Here is a 22,816-nt window from a genome sequence, read left to right as displayed (position 1 = left end):
CCAAGACCCAGCCGGAAAAAAAAAGATTTCCCACCTTTTCCTCAGCTGGGTCGGGCTCAAAAAATGATTTGTGATAGGCTGTTTTTTGGTTTGTTTGTTTAAGCACTTAGGCTTTTGTACTGCTGCAGTGCAATATTTAGATTTTATATTCTGAAATTCGTTAGGTTTTATTTCTTTTAGCATTTTGAACTTTTTTTCCAATTTCAAATTTATTTTTTTCTGTTCGTTATGTTCTATCGGTCCTTGCGTTTTTTGTAGTTGAAGTTGAATTTAATATTGAAGTTCAATATTTCTAATTTATATTTTGAAATTCGTTAGATTATATTTATTATTGTATTTTGAGCTCACTTTAGTTGGTTATTTTCCAAATTCATATCTATTTTTCTGTTATTATTAAATGTTATTAGCTTATTAGCTTAGCTTGTCATTTAGCATACAGAACTTCTCACGGATTTTTAATGAATGTTGATTTATTAATTTAAAAGCTGTACCTTATTAAAAGTATTTTAAGCCAGACAGACACTGTGTGATTTTTTAATGAGTTTATCTGCACTTTTAAATGGTTTGTCCTGTAGGAAACGCACACGATTTGTATGCTGACACTGTTGTCTGACTGAGGAGCTGCTTTCCGTCAAATGCAGCCTGTAGGCAGGAAAAAATCCAGCCAGAACCGACCATATCATGAGCCAGTTTTAAAGCCAGTAATTTAGTAGAGCATTAAACTACAAATCTGAGATGTACCTGCTGTACTTCTTAATCTCTGCCCCCAAAACGGTCCATTAACTTGCTTGACAGACGCGTCAAATCCCCCGCGAGCACGCGCGGCGCACAGCGCACCGATTAATTCATGCGTTGAGCTTTAAACGCGCAGCTGAGCTGTAATTGGGGAAATATCACAAAAATCACAGTGTGATTTGTTACATTAAAAAAAAGACCATTTTCTTCCGCCTAATCTGAGAGGAAAGCGGTGTTCTCGACCGGCCCGAGTTCATGCAGCGCCTGAGTCAGGCTGGCGTTCAAGCTCGGGTTCGGGCTCGCGTTCAGGCAGATAATCTAAATGATAAATGATTTTGTGTTTTTGCACTTGGGCCATAAGCTCAATATTAAAAAGTTCGTTTGTTTAGAAATTATTTTATATCCTTAAACCATGTTAAATTATATTAGATTAGAGGAAAGTCATTTAGACATCATTCTTAAGGTGTTTTTGTCCTGTTACCGCTCCGCAAAAAAACCTCTTCCTTTAATCCGCGCCCCACATACACATTTTTGCAGCACCTGCCCCGAGGTCCTAATATAAATTGAATTAATTACATTTAGTGCTTAAAATTTACTTAAAATTTATTTAAAACGTGCTGAACAGTGCGGCCGTTTATTCCCAAAGTACCAACACTATGGTTGTTTGCGTGTGTCGGGCCATACTCCACTATTCTTTAGGGTTTTTTGTTGCATGCATGAGAATAACTATTACAATTTTCTTAACTATTTATTAATTTGCTCCAGCGTCTTCTGGATTGATTACACGTTGTGTTTTCGTTGTTTGCCGCGCCACTTAGACGGAAATGTAAATTAATGTTTATCGAATTCTATTGCACAGGCTTATCATCGTCATCGAGGGAAAAATTATCGCGAAACAAATCGATATCGTTATATCGCCCAGCACTACCTGCTGACTTAGAAATTAAACATGGCAACACTCCTGTTCCTTAGAGTTGCGTAAAATGCACCTTATAATCCAGTGTATAAAAATAGACCAGAAAATAGACATTTATTGATTTATTTTATCATTTATTTATGTGCGTTTTATAATCCTTATAGTGCAAAACAAATCCAAGCTGGTAACGTTGGTGCAATCAACGCTAACGTGTTATCACACAAACTTTATCTAAAAAATTCTTTATTGGGTTACATTTGTTCTAATTTTTACTAATTTCCCATACTAACTGCTAAAGCGGGAAAGCGCCACACAAAAGAGGAGTGAAGAACAATTGGTGATAAGATATGATGACACATACCGGTATATGTGTGGATTACACGTCTGTCTTTCTGTGTATAAATAAACGTGTGTGGTAGCTACATGTGTTCCTGTGAAATTACATGTAGGAGGTATTTGGAAGTTGTAGTTTGGTCATTAGTGATACATGGTCTAAAAGGTTTGAGAAACTCTGGTCTAGACTATTTTTTATGTGTGTTTTTAGCTGCCTGGGTGGTTAGACTGCCCCCTACAGGACTCTCTGCATTAGTCTTGCTCCTAAACAACAGGTGCAGGCTCCCTTTTAAACCAAAGCCTGGTTTAGCTTAGATTAGTTCACCTTTTGAATGATAAATTACATTACAAAAGAGACGCATGGTGAAGTTAAGGGATGTAAAGTGTTCGCATACGTATGTACACTGAGAAGCCATGCTACTATTACCCCATTCTTTTGTGCTTTGTTCTTATTTTTTTGTTGTTTTCTGTTCTTACCCCTGTAGGACTTCAGGAAGCTGCTGAAGAGGGAGGAGCGGCCCATTCTAATGATGTTCTATGCCCCCTGTGAGTCACCTGATCTGCTCTCATTCTGTCCTCAGTCACTGGTGAATTCATAGAGTGCATGATGCAAAGGCTGTGAAATCCTGGAAAATGAAGGACTGACGTTTAACAGAGGAAAATCTTAATTATTAATATCCAGCAGTTTACAAGAACGCACTGCGTCGAGTTTTACAGGACCCGTTTCAATCTTCATGTTTTCTGTCATGTTCATTGTTTTCAGAAATACTGACTTAATACATGTAGATTAAAGTATTTCAGAAGTGTGAAATCAGAACTAATACTGATTTTTATATATTTTTCCTATTTTATTAAATAAAGTAGAATAATTTCTACATTTAAATTTTGAATGTGCAGCTGTAAAAATGTATGAATTTAACACTGAAATTCTTGTAAAATTAAAGGACAGTTAAACTTCTCCCATGTTTAAAAGCAAACTTGAAACAGTTGTTTTACACAAAAACAATTGAAGCATCGTTATAAATTAACATTACTGTTAATCTAATATTTTAATTATAAATGTATTTCATTTAATTAAAACTAAAATAGCATCACAAGAACAAACATGCTAAATATTTTATTTCAATAATTCTCAAGTACAGTAGAGCAGAGTAAACTCACCAATAAAGCAGTTTTACTCTGGATTTGTATTTTGTTATGAGCATTAAGAAGTTATAAGATGAGATTCATGAGAAGATAATTGTTTATTAGTTTGCTGTGTTTCAGCAGTGATACCAATGTGTCATATTTTTAGTGTTGTTCCATGAAAAGATATAAAAAAACTCACTTTATTATGTGAGTACTAATACATAAAAATATATATGAAAATCTAAAACAATACCCAGATCATTTTTTGCTATGAGTTTCTTTTTTTGGGAAAAGCAAGAGGTTATTGATTGATAAATAATATTCTATTAATGTGACTCAGGGCAAAAAAACATGATCGGGACATCCTAACTACTTAACATATCAGTGCATGTAGAGTGTGACAGAGTGGTGTTTTCTGCTGGTGTGCCTCTGTGAGGAACTGAGCTGAGAGTGTGTTTAAAGCTGCTCTCAGAGGGCAGCCCTCGGGCATTTCATTTAGACTCCACTTGTAGTTTCCTCTTTTCTCTCTCTCTCGCTTTCTTTAATTCTTCATTAGCTTCCTTAGAAAGTATTTTTCATGGAATCAGTGATTAGGCACCTCAGGCCCAGCACAGGCTGTGCAGCCCTTTGGCTGACTTCAATTTCAAGATATTAATATTCCTTTTTGTTCCAAGAAGCGAACAACTTGTTCAGAATGCTTTGCATGTGGTATTCATCTCAGGGTTTTGTAAGAGTGGAGTGTAAAAGTATTTTCGGGGGATGTCATTATCAATTGCCAGCTTTTCAGAGAACTGTTCTACCAGAGAAACTCTAAAAGTAATTACCGGCTCCTGACTGTGACGTGCGAGGAAACATGGACGTAGATGTGTATTGTCTGACCTTCCCCTTGATCCCCTTGATACCTGCTTCTGGAATTGTCCACCTTTTCTGTGAATTTCTTATTCCTGCTCTCTAATCTCTCCTCTTTCTCTTTAGGGTGTGGTGTGTGTAAGCGAATGCAGCCCATCTTCCAGCAGACGGCAACAGAGACTAAAGGGAAATATGTAAGTATAATAGAATTTTTGGACTATATAAGACGCACCAAAATCCAATAATTTATTTTAATTAAAAAATCGTCAATGGCCTTATAATCCGGTGCTCCTTATGTATGAATTTTACTGATCAGGTTGTAAGGAGCAGTAAAGACACTTCGCTGAAGTGCAGCGTTATACAGGAGATTCAGTGAAGTTCTCCAGCACTGAGGTTGGAGCAGTATTACCAGTATCTGCTAATCGCAGCGCTAGCTCTTTCGACATTCGGGGGCAAGTATATAGGACTGTAGAAAAGTAGAAAAAGGCTTTCGGCATTGCTGATAACAAAAATCTTGAGCATCCCCACAGCATGATGCCACCCTCACCATGTTTCACAGTGTGGCTGGTGTGTTCAGGGTGATTAGCAGTGTTACTTTTCACAACACATGGTCTTAAAAAATCACATCTTAAAATCTCAATAAAATGAATTTAAGTCTGATCAGGCCACCTCTGAAACATCCTGTCTTTTAGAGCATTTTTATGTAGTATTCAGTGGTTTTTGCATACTAGATGTGGTCCAAGGAAGGACAACCAATACCCAATAATGCGGTTCATGTAGACCCCCCTGTGCAACTTGTAAAACTTTTTTATTCAGAAAGCAGTCTGCTGCTTACATCTTGGTGTCCGACTTCACAAAAGGTCTTATTGAGGTCATACTCTAACTGACTGGTCATATTAGCTGTTTTGGAGACACATGATGGACCTACACGATGCTAGGCTGATCAGTATGTATTTGTATTCTGTCATTGCCAATAGAGTAGACGCTCAAGTTCAAAAGTATTTGGACAGACAGTTTTCTAATATCATTTATTGCTATAATTAAATCCACTTTGTTGATATGTAGAGGCAAAATGACAAACATTGTGTCACTGTCCAGACACTCAACAAAATAACTCAAACTTGATCACACATCTCATTGTGATGTCCAGTGCAGCTCTGGACATGAAATGCAATTTGCGATGAAGTTATTATTAATCATAAAAGGGACGCATGTCAGTAAGTCAGCGTTGTAATATTTCATATCGCTGCCTGTCAGTGTTTATTAACCTATTTGGCCTGTTTGTTTTATTTGACAGAGCAGGCAGAGTTCTCATCAGTTTGGCGGCAGATCGTTTTGTCTCAGGATTATTTTGTTTTTGTATAATGCTGCATTTATTGGATGAATTCCCCGCTGGTCTACAGTCTGCGTATGGATTAAATGCCAGCGCAGAACTCAATATCTCTATGTACACTGCTGTGAGCTATTGCTACACATCTCTCCCCTGCCTCCTTGCTCTCTGAGTGCTCACAGACACTCACACACACACACACACACACACACACACGTCCTCAACCTCACACAGCTTTAATTGAGCACTAAGACTCTATCCAAGCTTTGCTCCACATTTCAAGAACAGGCCTTTGTCAAGAAAAATGGTTCAAGCTGCTTATAAAGTTAAAAGAGCAGCACATGGATCAATATCTGACGGCTGAAATTTACCCCCCCTTATGGCCCCTCGTGCTGTGCTGGACTCATGTGCCCTTGGCCCCCAGCAAAGCAAAAGAGCCTCATAATAAACCACCAGCATTTGGTTCAGATTCTGACTGCAGATAATGATTTCTTCAGTGTTTGGCTAATCTGGTGATCATTTTTACAATTAGGCGATTAGTTGGATTACTTAGTCCCAGTTTGTTTCTTACTTTTACTGTAGCTAAGATGTGTGTGAGGTATGGAGGTCTGTCTGGTGATTGTTGTCAGGGATTTATTCAGTCAGTGGTGCACCTTTTGTAGGATGGCAACACACCAGAAATTTACCTGAACACACCTCACTTCCAGACCACCACACCCATCAGCGTAAACATATTTCTAAAACCAAGAAAATCATCCTCATCAACCGGAAAACAAAAAATAACTTTAATATCAATCACTGAAAGCATCTATTAACAGACTATCTCTCTATAGACATATTTAGAACCAACCAAAGCAGATCCGGGCTCAATTTGGACACATCTAATTCAAACACAAGATAAACAATAGCAAAAAATTAATATATATATATATATATATATATATATATATATATATATATATATATATATATATATATATATATAATCAGTTAGTAAAATTGCACATATTTTCATGAATCTGTTTTTATGTTTAGCTATATTTAGGTATATATAGATATACATACAGCTCTGTATATCTATAACAATAAGGGACCACTTAGAAATTATGGGTTTCTTTGAATTTACCAAATTGAAAACCTCTGGAATATAATCAAGAGGAAAACCATCAAACCATGCTAAACTGCTTGAGTTTTTGGCATAAAGTTATCCAAAAGCAGTGTGTAAGACTGGTGGAGGAGAACATGCCAAAATGCATGATTTATTTGTTATTTTACATTTCACATTTTCTGCAAATAAATGCTTTAAATTACAATATTTTTATTTGGAATTTGGGAGAAATGTTGTCTGTAGTTTATAGAATAAAACAACAATGTTCATTTTACTCAAGCATAAACCTATAAATAGCAGAATCAGAGAATCTTGTTCAGAATCTGAAGTGGTCTTTTCTCAGAGAATGCTAAGGGTTAACTCAGGAAGATGCCTCTGGCATGTTGTCATCCCTGTTACTAATTAACAGTATAAAGCTGAGTATGATACCTAAGGGCTAATTGATTAAGCGTTTATGTCTCCTAACTGCTGAGAAGATGTGCAGGTGAACACCAGCTCACAGAAGATGTGCTGCAGCCTGAGGTTTCACATTTCCCTGCATGCGTGCAGGAGGCTGATAGTGCCAGAGCAGTCTGATGGATTTGGAAGGAAAACGGTGGTCAGCAGAGTCTGCCTCCACATTTCTCACTGTGCTGTTGGAGCCAGAGATGATTTGTGACCTGCTGCTTGATTATGTGCAATTTATGATTGTAGATGAGCTGTAATACCTGCAAATGTTCACAATCATGCTTCCCTCTCAGACATACCGTTTAAACTTTAAACGAATGCTGACTTTTGTCCTGCAGAGGAGAAATTGCAGCCATAAGCAGCTTAGTGTACCTGGAAATTGTGCTGTTATGTGGTGAATATTAGCAATAATGCTCACACTCAGTGGCCACACAATTCCCTCATCATAATCTCTGGCAGTTCACTGGTGCTCGAGAAGTGTATGATGCTTCAGTAAGCTACTGCAATAAAAAGAAACATATCTAACTAATGTGCTTTTTATCAGCAGATATTATGTTACTGTGCTAACTGACTCACTTACACTGTCACTTGCACTGAATGAGAAAATGATCAGCCAAAAAGGAGAGTTTTTTTACTATTATACACAGCCTAGAAAAAAACACGTCTCCACCTGGATTTAAGTGAGTGAATGATGTGGGGTTGATGCTGCACTTGGTCTGCAGGTCTGGGTTCAGCAACAGTATGTGCTGAAAGAATGAGGTCAGCTGACTACCTGAAGATACTAAATATAGACCAGGTTATTCCATCAATGGATTTTTTTTACCCTGGTGACGCAGGCATATTCCAAGATGACAATGTCAGGATTCATGGGGCTGGAATTGTGAAAGAGTCCAGATCTTAACCTCATTGAGAGTCTTTGGGATGTGCTGGAGAAGGCTTTGTGCAGTGGTCAGACTCTTGGTGAAATTCTTGGTGAAAAATGAATGCAAACACTGAATTATAATTAATTTTGTGACATTGCAGAAGTTTATTGTAATAATGCCACAGTGAATGTGTGCCGCAATCAAAGCTAAAGGCGGTCCAATCAAATATTAGAGTGTGTGACCTTTTTTTTGTTGGTGGCAACTTTTTTTTTGGCCAAGCAGTGTAATTTAGGTTCTACAAGTTACAATCAGTAAAGATTAAAAAAATGGAAGGAAGAAAAGAACGGCTTAGTTTCTGCCTGTTTTTACAGAATGATTAACCTTCATCTTATAGGTTGATGGTTGTCAAGCCTGATGAGAATTCTCACAGACTAGCATTAATACAAATAAATAAATACTGGGCGCAGAGTGGTCCTGCGGTCTAAAGCGCTGCCACTATGAGCGGGAGGTCGCAGGTTTGAACCCCCGCTCATGCAGCTTTGCCATCAAGCTGCCGGCGCTCAGAGGGAGCTTAATTGGCTTCGCTCCCTCCGGGTGGGTAGATGGCGCTCTCTCCCCACATCACTAGAGGGTGATGTCTACAGCACAGGGCGTCTGTGAGCTGGTGTATCGGAACTGAGTCGCTGCGCTTTCCTCCAAAAGCTGCTTGGCAATGCTGCATCAGCAGCAGCTCGAAAAGAAGCGGTGGCTGGCTTCACATGCATCAGAGGAAGCATGTGTTAGTCTTCACCCTCCTGGTGTGTTGGGGCATTACTAGTTATGGGAGGAGTCCTAGTGAGTGGGTTGGGTAATTGGCCGTGCTAAATTGGGGAAAAATGGGAAAATTTTGAAGAAAAAAAAAAAAAGAAAGTACAAAAGTATTTCTATCATTGAAATTCAGCTGGAGTTAGGGTTATGATGTCAGAATGTCAGAATTTGAAAAATGTAGATTTAAGTACAGGTAAACATCTTTATACCTTTATTAATTAGCTGATACAAATACAGACAGTAGTCTAGCCTCTCACAGGCTTACCCACAGCTTTCTTCACTCCAGTTTTAACAATAGTGGCTGATTGAGAACATGCAGTATTACATTGGAAGCCAAAAAAAAAAACAAAATAGACACTCCAAGCTAACTCCTGAGTGCTGTGTGGTTCAGTGCAGCTGCAATGAGTACTGCTAATAATGACTGTGCTAATAATAAATAATGTGTTGTTGATCAGAGATAAAGTATAGAAATCTTTGTTTTACTTGTTACCTCACTACAGACAGACAGTCAGACCCCTATGCCTAAAATGTGCTTAAGACCTTAAGAATTTAAACTACATTAACTGACTATAATTAAATCCAACTCTCTTGTGAATATATGCTGAATAACACAGCCATTGAAGTTATAAGAAATGATATGTTATCGCTGTCAGGCAAGCACTATGAAGCACTTTCATATTTTAAATCTTAAATAAAGTTGCTGTTTACATTGTTTCCGAATTGATTGGAAAAAAGCTAAAATTAAATTCCACTTAAAGTTGAAATACGAGTGAAAGGTGTTTCATACCTTCTCCATTAAAGATGCTGCTTTTAAGCCGCAGATGTTTTGTGTGACAGCGATGAAATATAAGCGTTAGATATAGATTTATGTGTTGAGTTACTCTGGCTATCTGTAATCGCTCAATCGTGCTGATATCGAGAAGACCGATATGGTATTACAAGAATTTAAGCCAGACTGAAGCATTTTCTTCATAATCATGTTGAGAAGCAGATTCAAATCTCGAGTGAAAATAGGCCTGTTTTGGAAACTTCAGAACAAAGGCAATCAGAAATCCCAGGAGTGGACTGTTTCCTGCGACCAAATGGATTCTAAATTGTCTTTGGCATGAAAGGAGTGCTCTAGGTCTGGTCTTCTAATGTCATCAAAGAGTTTGATAGTTACCATGTGCCACTTCACTGCGTGCCATACTTTCATGTTGCTCACAGTTTGACAAGCCTTCTGCTTCCTCTATGGCGCAGCCATTCGTCTTCATTTTCGCCGAGTTCTGTGTCGCGGGCGGGGATTGTTCGTTCTGAATCTAATCTCCTGTCTCACACAGGTGCTGGCGGGGATGAACGTGCACCCAGCTGAGTTTGATGGCCTGAAGCAAGAGTTCAATGTCAAGGGCTACCCAACCTTCTGCTACTTTGAGTGAGTTTGACTTTTTTATCCTCAGTTCAGCATACAGCACACTTTCACTCGCACACTCTTTTACTTTTACTCAGTAAAACGATGAAGTCATTCTAAAGTAAGCCATTACCTTGTGGTGTCTGAGTCTTGACCTTCACTTCTTTTTTTATTCTTTATTTAAGTTTTGTAAGGACTTGGGCTTCTGAAAGGTGCCGCATATGAGAAGTGAAAAGCACTGCAGAGCCTCACTCAGTAGCTTATGAGATGGACTTGTTCCTTTAATAGATTCAGACAGTCTCTCTGCAGCAAGGTGAGCTTTGTGTCCGATGACATGGCTGGGGTGAGCGGATCATTTCGGAACAAGCCACTCGAACACGTTCAGTATTTATCAGGCGCAAAAGTTTGCAGGGGTTCTACGGCCATGAAATATGCGCTTTGAAGGAAGAGCTCACAACGGGGAGCTGAGTCTGGAGCTGAATGACAACTGCTCTCTCTCTCATACGTGGACAAATGACAGCAGCTCCGATGCTCAGATGAAGCAGAATGCATAAGGGAACAGGCACTTGGCCTTAAGTAGCGGTGTGGAAGCAGCGATGTGGACTTTGCCTGGTCTTGGATCCAATTTAGGACTTTTTTTTTTTTCTTTCTTACTCTTATTCCCAATAGATTAATTCTGAACAGTGTAAAGTTTGTTTAGAGAAGAGAGAGGCTTTTTTCCCTCTTTCTCTCTTTAAAGAACTTCCCTAATGTCCTCATTTCCATCCAGAGCCAGGCTGCATGAGTTAATGAGAGCAAAGGAGGAAAATCTGAAGGAGGAGGATCTGTGTGAAGCAAATTTGAGGAGGTCCAGCATGAGCTCACACACAAACACCAAACATAAGCTGACTAATGATCACACAGCAGCCGTGGTGGTGCATGGTGTTGACCATCCGAAAACTCCTCCTCCTCCTTATTCTCCTACTTCTCCCCCTTCTTCTCACTGAACTTTTTCACTTTTTTGTTTGCACTGATGTTAAAGCTGTTAATGACTGTGCAGAAGTTGTTCCTTCTTCTAGAGCAGACCTTCTTTATTATACAGTATTGCACTGCACTCCATAGCTTCTGTTAAATGGAGTTAAATGAAGGATTGCGCTGTAGAACACCACAGCTCTAACTTAGCGGTTGGATAAGCAGTAACTTTCCCCGTAGTTATGTTTTACGGTGTGTTGCACTGCGACCCACTGTCCGCATTCAGGCCTGAGGCTGCAGCCGTGCTTCTTTTTTATCTTCTTCCATTCGATACTAAACGCTCACTCATTTCACTAGCGTTTTAATTATGGGAGGGTTAATTAAATGCCGCTCTCCGCCCAATCCGTTTCCAATGAGCCATTAGCCGTGGCCCTGAGGGGAGTCTCAGGCTAACGACCATGCAGCACCATTGCTTATAGTAATGAGGCTCAGAGCTAAACACCAGCACTTTGCTTCAGTTCTTTGACTCCAGCTGTTATTCTTGTTTAGTTCCCCAATCAGCCATCTGAGCTCTGGACAATACATCTGACTCAGTGTATCTCTCTACAGTCACCTTGTGACTCAGTGCTAAGCTCAGAGATGTATTGCGCCAGCTCTTATAATGACTATTGCTTCTGACGAAGAGATTCAAGCTATAGACACCTTTAAGTGCATCTCAAAAGTCAAGATGGCTTCAGTGGCTCTACTGTGAACTCTGGTATTGATGAAGCCAGTCAAGGTTGCCCCGAGTCTCCATAGCAGTCCTTTTATATGTCATCTTCATCAGTGTCATCCACAGCCTTTGAAAAGACTCCTTTCTCTTTGTATTCTTTGAAATGAAAGAGCTAAATATAAGAGAGCTCAGTGGCAAAGGTCCAGCTCTCCTGCCCTTCATTCCTGCTCATCTGAAATAACAGTGTAGCTAGGTGAGCTGTCAAGCGAGGATGCAGTAGCTTTGGAGCGCTGCCACCTTGCCTTCACCTCTCCAAGTCTTTCAGATCACTTGCCATAAAGCAGAGGAGTGGAGCACTGTACGTTATTAGAGTATTCAGATGAAGGACACGGAGGTAGAGCAAAACCATTGCAGGTTTCGCACTGCCGCTTGGCACCCTTCAAGGTTATGTTGGGCCAAAACAAATGCAAATTGCCAGTGATCTGCTTTCAAACTGCTCAATATTAAACCTGATGCAGGAGAACTAATGCAGTTTGATATCTGTTCCAGTTTTTTTTGGTACAGTACCATGATGCGTGCAGATCCCTGCTGATCAGTGACAGTTACAAATGGCCAAGTGCTGTCTGCCTCTTTTTTTTGTTCCAGCTAGAGAACATCTTACCAGCTGCAGATTATTCTCTGTGGCAGAAAAAAGGAGATCAAAGCAGATAAAAGAACCATTACTTGTGCATGGAGGTCTACTTGTACATGGTGATGGGTGCACAACTAAAACTTTGGCTTGTAGCCATGACCCTACTTTCTCTGAATTTGGCAACTCTTTACCAGCTCTAGCGTACAGCTCTGTCCCTAACTGCTCTGGCCTACAGCTCTGTCCCTAACTGCTCTGGCCTACAGCTCTGTTTTTGACCATCTCTGGCCTACAGCTCTGTCCCTAACTGCTCTGGCCTACAGCTCTGTTTTTGAGCAGCTCTGGCCTACAGCTCTGTCCCTAACTGCTCTGGCTTACAGCTCTGTCCCTAACTGCTCTGGCCTACAGCTCTGTCCCTAACTGCTCTGGCCTACAGCTCTGTTTTTGACCAGCTCTGACCTACAGCTCTGTCCCTAACTGCTCTGGCCTACAGCTCTGTTTTTGACCAGCTCTGGCCTACATCGCTGTCCCTAACTGCTCTGGCCTACAGCTCTGTTTTTGACCAGCTCTGGCCTACAGCTCCGGGCCTAACTGCTCTAGCCTACAACTCTGTACTTGCCTTGCTCTGGACTACAACTGTACGCCTAACTGCTCTGGCCTACAGCTCTGTCCTTGACAAGCTCTGGCCTATTGCTCTGATTCTAACTGCTCTGGCCTACAGCTCTGTTTTTGACCAGCTCTGACCTACAGCTATGTTCCTAAATGCTCTGTCCTACAGCTTTGTCCTACAGCTTTGTCCTACAGCTTTGTCCCTTACTCTGTCCCTGCTCTGGGCCATTCCAACTCTGGGCTTCACTGCTCTACATTACAACTCTGTATTTGCCATGCTCTGGCCTACAGTCGTGACCCTAACAGCTCTGGCCTACAGCGCGGTCCTTGATCACCTCTGGTCTACCTCTCTGACCCAAACTACAGCTCTGGCCCTGATCAGTTCTAACCACTACTATGCACTTCTGCCCCTACCAGCATTGGCTTTTAGTTCTGGTAGCTTAAAGTTTTCTAAATAAGTGACAAAACTGAATTTTAGGTGTGATCTTGAACCGTCAGTCTCCTGTGTTGGTATAAATTAGTAAGGAACATGGAGACTGCTAGCTGAGGTATTTGATTAAGCTAGACGCCTCGAGCAGAATGACTTAATTAGCTTTGGGCCGGGTACTCATTTAGAATGTTTATCTTGGCTGCTGCAAAGGGAGCCGCAGTCTTGGATGTTGCTTGTAATGCAATCCTTTGGAGTGTCACTACAAATATCCTCAGTTAACCAGTAATGCAGTTTCAAGATGAGGAAAATAAGCTCCGTCAACTCCTATGCATTAGATAGGAAAGTTTATTTAAATAGGGAAGACTCAATAGTTTTTGTAATTACATTATTGCTGAAGAGTGAAATGACTTTTATATATATATATATATATATATATATATATATATATATATATATATATATATATATATATATATATATATATATATAAAATACTTTGATAAATTTAATGATTATAAGCTGGTCTATTGCCTACAAACTCAGTTGTCTTCAAATAGGAGATAATCGTTACAACTTTATTCAATTCAATTATTACTTTGAGTTTCTAAGTTTTCAACAATATTTGCTATTATTTTGTGGTTGCCTAAAATGTGTCCCACATATCAGTCACCCACCAGACTTTTATAAAAAGCAGTGTCTGATGTGAAAACTAGAAAAATACAAAATTAGGAGGTTGCACCAGTACAGATTTTGTAATTTAACTAACTTTTCATTTTTAAACTTAAATTATTATTAATCCAAATTCTCAAGAATCAGTGATCTATAGTTCTGAAGTCAACTCATGATTGTCTGCTAAGGTTAAATGGCCTCTTTTTGTTTTCATTTGCATCAGGAAGGGGAAGTTCCTGCATCACTACGAGAACTACGGAGCCACGGCCAAGGACATCGCGGACTGGCTTAAAAAGTGAGTAGAACATTGTTCAAGTTTAGAAACTGCTTTTAAGAACGCCAGGTCCTCTCACTCTTTCACAAAAGCAAGATAAAGACCCCAGCCTTACACACACACAGGCTTGTGCAGGCCCTTGGGCTGGTGTAAAGGCCAGTCTTTATTAGCTGGAGAGGTGTGAGGGCTCAGTGCTTAGTCACTGCTTCAATGAGCGAGTGCATCATCAGGGGAGTGTTTGACACTTCAGAGAAACAGGGGATATGATGTGCACTGTAAAACACGAGGCCCAAATTTACTCCTGTCTGCCTCTTAGTGCAGATTTAATGAGGCATTTCTTTCTATTCCCCTCAGCATGTTCATAAACCTCGCAAGCCCATGGGTTACACATGCTTTTAGTGCTTCTGACTCTGTGTTGAAGTCATACAGAAAAGCTCAGGCCTGTATATGTGTGTGTGTAAGATATAGATATAGATATTATTTTAAGATTTCTCTATGTAACACAGTAAGTGGAAAAGTGCATTTGCTGAAGGAAGTGCAGGATGACAGGTGCTTGACTGTTGCTACATGGTCACTAGGGTAAAAATGTGTTTGCAAGGTGGTTGCTGTGGTGGTATCCCAGGGGTTTGCAATGGTGACTGATAATTGGTTGCCAGATAGGTGCTGTTGTGTTATAAGGTGGTTGCTGTGGTATCCCAGGTGTTTGCTATGATGACTGCTAAATGTTTGCTATAGATATGTGCGGTTGTGTTGTAAGGTGGTTGCTGTGGTATCCCAGGGGTTTGCCATGGTGACTGCTAAATGGTTGCCAGATTGTTGATGTGTTGTAAGGTGGTTGCTCTGTTATCCCAGGTGATGTTTGGCTGTAAGGTGGTTGCTGTGGTATCCAAGGTAATGTTGGGTTGTAAAGTGGTTGCTGTGGAATCCTAGGTGATGTTGTGCTGCAGGGTGTTTGATGTGTTATCCCAGGAGTTTGCTATTGTGCCTGCTAAATGGTTGCTATAGATAGATGGTTGCTGTTATATGTTGTTAGGTGGTTGCTGTGGTCTCTCAGGGGGTTGTTATGGTGACAGCTATATGATTCCTAGATGGATGCTGTTGTGTTGTAAGGTGGTTGCTGTGGTTTCTCAGGTGATATTTTGTTGTAAGGTGGTTGCTGTGGTATCTCATGGTTTTGCTATAGTGTCTCAAGTGGTTAAAAGGGTGTCGTCGCTGAATGGATCTTAATTAAACTGGAAAATGGCTTTAAGTAACTGCTTATTCCATGTCCAAGCATTTCCTCAGCAGTGTGCTATTGGCTGAAAACACACAAAATTTATTGCAGGATTTCTGTTTAAAAACAAGACTCATTTTGAATTTATTGACATTTGCGTGCCAGTAAAGAACTGATCTGGAGGGGATCATGATCTAATTATCTGATCACTGTTTTGACAGTGGGAATTCATTAGAGAAATATTACAGAAACTCGAGAAGCCAGAAGATTCTTCAGTCATTTTGTATCATCTCATGCATTTTGGATTTATTTACAATCCGGAAACAGCTGAACTTCATTGTTTCCCATTGCGCAACAATGCAGCTGGATCTCACAGGCGAGCTTGTTCAAGGATTTTGTTTACACAAGTTTCCTCTTAACTGTAAGCATAGCTTTGCTGTGGTTTCTGTGAATGTTGGATATTCTTCAACAATAGAACACAAGAGGAAAAGGACCAGATGTTAATAAGAGCACAGGTCAAAATGTGCTTACAGTGAGTCAGCAAACTGTACAGGACTGTCCACTGTCTACTGACTCTGCACAGGGTCAACTACTGACTCTGCACAGGATCATCTACTGATTTTGCACAGGATCACTTACTGACTCTGCACAGGGTCATCTACTGACTCCTCTGCACAGGCTCATCTACTGACTGTGCACAGAACTGTCTACTGACTCCTCTGCACAGGATCATCTACTGACTTCTCTGCACAGGCTCATCTACTGACTCCTCTGCACAGGATCATCTACTGATTTTGCACAGGATCACTTACTGACTCTGCACAGGGTCATCTACTGACTCCTCTGCACACGATCATCTACTGACTGTGCACAGAACTGTCTACTGACTCCTCTGCACAGGGTCATCTACTGACTACTGAAATATCCCTGACATTGACTTTATCACTGACTGTTGAAGTTTGATTGATGTGCAGGTGAGGGGAAAAAAAAAATACAGGCAAGTCAGAAGATTTCCAGAGAACAGCCAGACAAAGACCAGACCTTCAAAATGCATTAGACAGATGAGTCTGGACTTTTGTTCTGATTATTTTTTTTGTCCAAGATATGATAAAGCTGACGTCTCTCACCAACGTGGCTTTGAGAAAACATCCATCAGATACAGAGTGCTTGCTGTTAATATTAGAGGTGATTCAAGGTGTGCAGTTTTTTGTTTTATATAATTTCAATTTTTTTTGCCTGTTTTGTCCCAATTTACCTGGCCAATTACCCAAACCGCTCATTAGGACACCCCCATCACTAGTAATGCCCCAACACCAGGAGGGTGAAGACTAGCATATGCCTCTTTTAACACATGTGAAGTCAGACTCCATTTCTTATAAAGCTGCTGCTGATGTAGCATTAATGAGTAGCACTACAGCGCACTCTGAGGAAAGCATAGTGACTCGGTTCCGATACAGCAGCTCACAGACGCCTTGTGCTGATCAACACCATCCTTTGGAGTGATGAGGGGAAAGCGTGTCATCTACCCACTCAGAGAGAGCAAGGCCAATTGTGCTCTCTCAGGGCTCCGGTAGCCGATGGCAAGCTGCATGAACAGGATTCGAACAGGCGATCTCCTGATCATAGTGGCAGTGCTTTAGACCTACAGGTGTGCAGTTTTTACATTGCTTAAGTCATGCTTAAACTTTTCTTGCTTTTTGGTTACTTTTATCTTACGTTAGTCCTTGATGTCAAAAGTGTGCTTCATTAATTGTCTTAAATTTGTACAAACATGCCTTTTACTGTAGAGTTTATAGACAGGGAATACTTTGTTGATGGCATTCTGGATGCATGCTAACTTTGAGGAACAGATTTCTGAAGTTCATGAGGTTGAGGGATTTTGAGATCATTGTGTTGGTAGACTGTAAGGAGACAGGAATCCTCTGAGGATCGTTTGGACTGCTCTGCGCTCAGTGGAGAAACAGAGAGCCAACTGCAGAGAGATGCGAGTGAGTGTCCTTGGCTCTCGCTAGTGATTCTCAGTCATAGGGTGTGACCACTTACAAGCGGAGCAGATGTCCAGAGCTACGAGTGTGGCTGAGATGTGTACCAGCTGTGTCAAACATAGCAGATAGTCACTCTGCTTTATGGTCTCTGAAAGTTCTGAAGCAGCCAAATGTGAGAAAAGAAAATTGGCTTGGAAATGATTTCCCCATCAACCAGTCTGAGCTCATGATTTATGTACAGGACATGATGACAGTCTTTATTTTAATACCTCTCGCTCAAGCTATGATTCACATTCGTGTTCTGTAATGGTTCTTTTGGTTTTGTTGAATTGGAACAGCTTACGTGCATATTGTAGACTCAAATACAGTTTATGCTTTGTCCAGTTTCCAAATCTCTAAAAAAAAAGCCATTTATCAGGGCAAAATAGACAAAATCAGTTAATTGGTCGATTTGTGTGACTAAGGAGCAATTAATTCTTTCAGGGTCAGTTGATATTGACTTTTTCTAAAAAAAAAAAAAAACTTACTGTGACATATTTAAAAAAAATAAATCATGGGTAGAGATGTGTTATGTATATTATATGGCGTAATATGCATAATATATGATATATATATATTTTGCAGTTATTATTATTATTTTTGGTATTTTTCTGTTTTTATCTTTTATTATATATTTTTTCTTCTCCACCCTTCTCTACCTTGATCTATCTGTCTTGTTTCTCTCTGTTTTTCCTTTCTCTCTCTCTCTCTCTCTCTCTCTCTCTCTCTCTCACCACCCCCAGTCCGCAGCCTCCCCAGCCGAAGACTCCGGAGGTGCCGTGGTCTGAGTCTGACTCTGCAGTGTTTCACCTGACGGACGAGTCGTTTGATGGGTTTTTGGAGGAGCATCCCTCCGCTCTGATCATGTTCTATGCTCCATGTGAGTTTCTAACACTGACACTTGCTGGGTCTATTTTATTTTATTACTCACATTACCCAAAGTATAAAAAAATGCTAAGAACTAATACAAAAAAAATAATAATAAAAACTAGCATACCCATTCTAAAAACGCATTAAAACAAACTGAATTGAAACAGAAGTCAAAACTAAACTAAATTAAACTAGAACTATAACTATAAAAGCCCACTTACTAAAACAAAGTAATGGGCTAGGATGAGCTGAATTTTGCGTTCAATTTTTTTTTAATGCCAAATCTACGCTCTACACTACTATACTGTCACTATGTTTGACACACAGAACAGAGACAATTTTATTCTGCATTTATTTCAATCTGTGTGCATCAGAATCTGAATGGACCTATCGGGGGAAGAATGATGGATTTGATAATGAGAAAGTGACAGTTGTGTTCTAGAGTGTTCCAATGGAGCTTGAATTTTCCTTTTTTATATATATATATATATATATATCTGTCGAAATATGATGTCTCGGCTCTCATACATTTTAAATCAGACACCTCAGACAGAACGGTTTTGTTTTTCATGTCCTCAGGCAATCGAGTACCAGTACATTCTACACACACACACACACACACACCTATCACCTATCTCCACCCCTTCACCTCACACACTCGCTCATCCTCACTCTCCCTTAAAATACACTACAAAAAAAACACTGGCGTGTTGTCTCACCACAGAGGATCAGTTTACCTGTTGCCAAAATCCAGACACAAACAAACGCACGCTCGTCACTGACATACTGACAAGATAGCACAGCATATCGCACTCCATTCTCACTCTCACTCTCCTTCTGCTTTAATTCTTATAGACAGACAGATAGATAGACAGTCAGACAAATACACACACACACACACACACACAAACACACACAAACACACGCACTTACATTTACACTATTACTATTCCCTCATGGTGAGTGGCACCCGGGTCCAACACCCTGCGAGTGTTTTCATATAGTCTTCAGTTACGTGTGCTTCTGACCCTTGTAGGAATATGAGTAATATATATTTTAAACATTCTCCTTTCCTTCTATTTATCTATAAGCCTAGAACAGCCAGTGGTGTTATAGAACAGGTGTAGAAAAAGGTGGGAACTTCTATCAGTTAACTGCTGTTAGTGTTTGTTTTAAAGGCCAGGCTAATGCTTCCCCAGCGGAAAGCCGTCTCCCATTAGCTCAAATCTCTGACGCAGCGTCTCAATAACTGACTCATTTTCAGCAGCATGGAGATTTATTATGTTTATACAGTTCAGATACTAAACAGCTTTCATGTAGTTTAATCCAATTGCCTGGTTATTTATTTCTCAGATTGAGTCAGTGGTTCTCAAACCTTGGTATATGAACATCATATCAGACATTTTTTTATATATAATTATACATACAGATATAGAATGTATGAGGTGTGGTATTAAGGTGAATGTATAAATTGCAGGATCCGCAGACGTGAGCATACATTTGAGCAGTTCGAATGCATAAATCTGCAATATGATTGTGTTAGTGAATTGCTAATAAATAAATAATGTTCATAAATATTTAAATGTGGAATGTCCAGTGTATTCTCCTATGCTATACATATGTATGATGTACGTGCATGTAGACCTAATTATTGCCAAATTGAGGGCTTGCCATCGGCTACCGGAGCCCTGAGAGAGCACAATTGGCCTGGTTCTCTTAAATTAATGGCCTGGATAGCCTGTGGGAGAATGCCCTTCGTCGTTCTCTCTGTGTTGGCCTTCAGGAAGAAAAAAAAGGAAATTAATCTTGAATCATATTTTTTTTCTTTATTTAGTTGAGTAGTTTTTGCCAAAATATGGATTAGAACATTTCTCAAATAGAGCTATTCACTGTATACCAACTCTACCTCTTCACAACTTCGCAGCTGATGCTCTCAAACACAGAAATTCAATTAGCGTTAATTAACTCGACAAGTTCAGCACAGCTGTTAACTGAACGCTGATTTTGCTATTTTGCTTTGCAGAAAATGAGAAATTGCTGAAATAACAAAAAAGATGCAGAGCTTTCAGACCCCAAATAATGCAAAGAAAATAAGCTCATATTTATAAAGTTTTAAGAGTTTAGAAATCAATATTTGGTGAAATAACCATGTTTTTTAATCACAGTTTTCATGCATCTTGGCATCATGTTCTCCTCCACTAGTCTTACACACTGCTTTTGGATAACTTTATGCCTTTACTCCTGGTGCAAAAATTTAAGCAGTTCAACTTGGTTTGATGGCTTGTGATCATCCATCTTCCTCTTAATTACATTCCAGAGGTTTTCAATTTGGTTAAATCAAAGAAACTCATCATTTTTAAGTGACAACATATTCAGGTTTGTTTAACCCTTTAACCCTTTTTTATTTTTGCAAAATAAAATAAGCAACATAAAAGCAAAATGCAGTGATGTATAAACCTTTATTGAATTTAAGCTATACTAGCCAGAGGCAAACTTTAGTCATTAATCTTTTTAATTTTGTGATTAAAGAAAATGTGCTAAATTCTCATTGAAATTGAATTTAACGAGCTGTACTGTGCATGTATTCACTCTTAGCTTTGTTATACGTGTGTGACAGTGCTGTATGGGGTTTCTTCTCAGGGTGCGGCCATTGTAAGAAGATGAAGCCCGAGTATGACGAAGCTGCTGAAGTTCTTAACAAAGATGCAGATGTGAGTTCACACTTTTCTTCCCACAGTTTTAATAGCAGGGAGCATGAAGTGAGCAGCTGGAACAGCCCTGCTTCGCTGCTATGCTAATGTGTTTGATGTAGGGGAAGGAGAGTAGAGTCGCTCTGTGCCTGAGAGCACATGTCCGTGCACTTTATGAAACGGTTCCAGGTGTAAAATTGCTGCTTTGAGGTATGAGCCCTTCGAAATGAGCTGTCTGTTGGTTTAATTAAAATAAGTCTGCTTTTAATTTGCCTTCATGGGAAGCAATTTAGTCAGTCTGAAGATACTGTTCTACAGTGACATCGCCTGGAACACATCATGTTCACATACAGCAGCATGAAAATGAAGTGTTTGGAGACTCCAGAGTTAGTGCTGGGCGATATGACCTCAAATCAGTATTGCGATTAAAAATTTAAGGGGATTAATGAACAGTTATTTTATTTTTTTTATGATGGACACAGTGTTTTTCTTTGGTGCAGCTGCTTAAGTTGTTTATTTGGCTGTGTGTTTGAGTTCTCCATGTTGCTTTCATGTCAAAAGCCATATCTGGACAGAAACAGTTTTAAGTAGGAGATAATTTGTGTTTTAATGTCAGGAAAATAGTGATTAGCATGAGATAAGAAATATCAGCAGTTTTTTTTTTATTAAACACTGCCATCACCTTTAGAAAATAGTGTAAACCAATGTTATAACCTGCTTATGTAATAATAATAAACTTTTAGTTAGAAAATTTTGTAGGTTAGTAGGCAATATTACACTTACATATTTTAACTACGAGAAACAGCACTTCGCTGTGAAGTCCTTCTGGATCTTATCTTCATAATTTAAGGGTTGTACAGCTTAAAATAGAGGTTTGCTCCAGACTTGAAGGACTCAAGGTATCTGGGCCATGCAAAACAAAACAAAATGCCTAAATGCTGCAGTATTTGACAGAATATTTACCTACATGTTGATTCAGACAAAATTACTTTATAGTGGACATATTATACCTCTTTTACACGAATTAGAATATGTCTATAGGCTCTACAAAACATGTTTATGAAGTTCTTTGCAAAAAGAACCTTAAAATTAAATCACACTCACATAAAGGTATCTCACCAGCTCTATTCTTTCTAGTTTCAGTCTTTTTCAAAAAATGCTGTTTAAGGGCTCTGACACTTCTATGCTAATAAACTGTTGCTGGCCACGCCCCAAGTTTACACTGAGTGTTTACCACACGTTACTGTTAGCTTGTGCTAAATTACAAAATACAAACAAGCTTAAACAGGTTCAGGCTTAACTGTGTAAAAACACAAAATTCATTATGTGAAAGTTCTTACATCTCCCTCATCTGCTGACTTGCCACAGACAGTAGGTACATTAGGTACAGATCCCTCCCTCAAAGTCTGCTGACTAATCCTGCTGTGTACTGTCTGAGGTTCTCAACCAGCAAACCGAATAGGAGTTTCTTCAACTGATCTAGTGGGTGGAGCTCTGGTGTGATGCAGGACTGTGCAGCCCGCAAAAAAATATGCATTCGTACAGGACTGAAATTAGTGTCCGATAAAAATGACTTTACCCTACCTCCCCAGGTAAAATTAATATATGCAGTCAGTTGTCTACGAATGAGGGTCGATGTTTTAAAGGGAACAGTACATGAAAACACACAGTGAGGAAAATATTATCAATAAAAAACAAATTACAGAATAAAAACTAAGATTAAAAACATTGCAAAATGTTGTTAGACTTATTACTACACACAACCACAGCGTTTAAGCTCACGCAAACACCCATGTTTGGTCCTGTTCATGTGTGTGGAGAGTTCTGTGTAGATGTGGTTCTG

General features: G+C 39.5%; 1 protein-coding gene across 1 annotated transcript in view; it reads left to right on the top strand.

Moving 5' to 3' along the window:
- pdia5 (protein disulfide isomerase family A, member 5) overlaps window positions 1–22,816 on the top strand; it is an 81,445-nt gene that overhangs the window by 39,716 nt on the left and 18,913 nt on the right. Inside the window, exons 7-12 of the mRNA XM_022680524.2 lie at window positions 2,470–2,530; window positions 4,088–4,155; window positions 9,836–9,927; window positions 14,126–14,197; window positions 18,157–18,293; window positions 20,924–20,994. Of these exons, the coding sequence (XP_022536245.1) occupies window positions 2,470–2,530; window positions 4,088–4,155; window positions 9,836–9,927; window positions 14,126–14,197; window positions 18,157–18,293; window positions 20,924–20,994 (501 nt within the window). The remainder of the gene's footprint in view (window positions 1–2,469; window positions 2,531–4,087; window positions 4,156–9,835; window positions 9,928–14,125; window positions 14,198–18,156; window positions 18,294–20,923; window positions 20,995–22,816) is intronic.

This window comes from Astyanax mexicanus, chromosome 11 (genome assembly GCF_023375975.1).
Source record: "Astyanax mexicanus isolate ESR-SI-001 chromosome 11, AstMex3_surface, whole genome shotgun sequence".
Classification (NCBI taxonomy): Eukaryota; Metazoa; Chordata; class Actinopteri; order Characiformes; family Acestrorhamphidae; genus Astyanax; species Astyanax mexicanus.
Note: the sequence above shows the minus strand (reverse complement) of the source record. Positions and strands in the feature narration are given on the sequence as shown.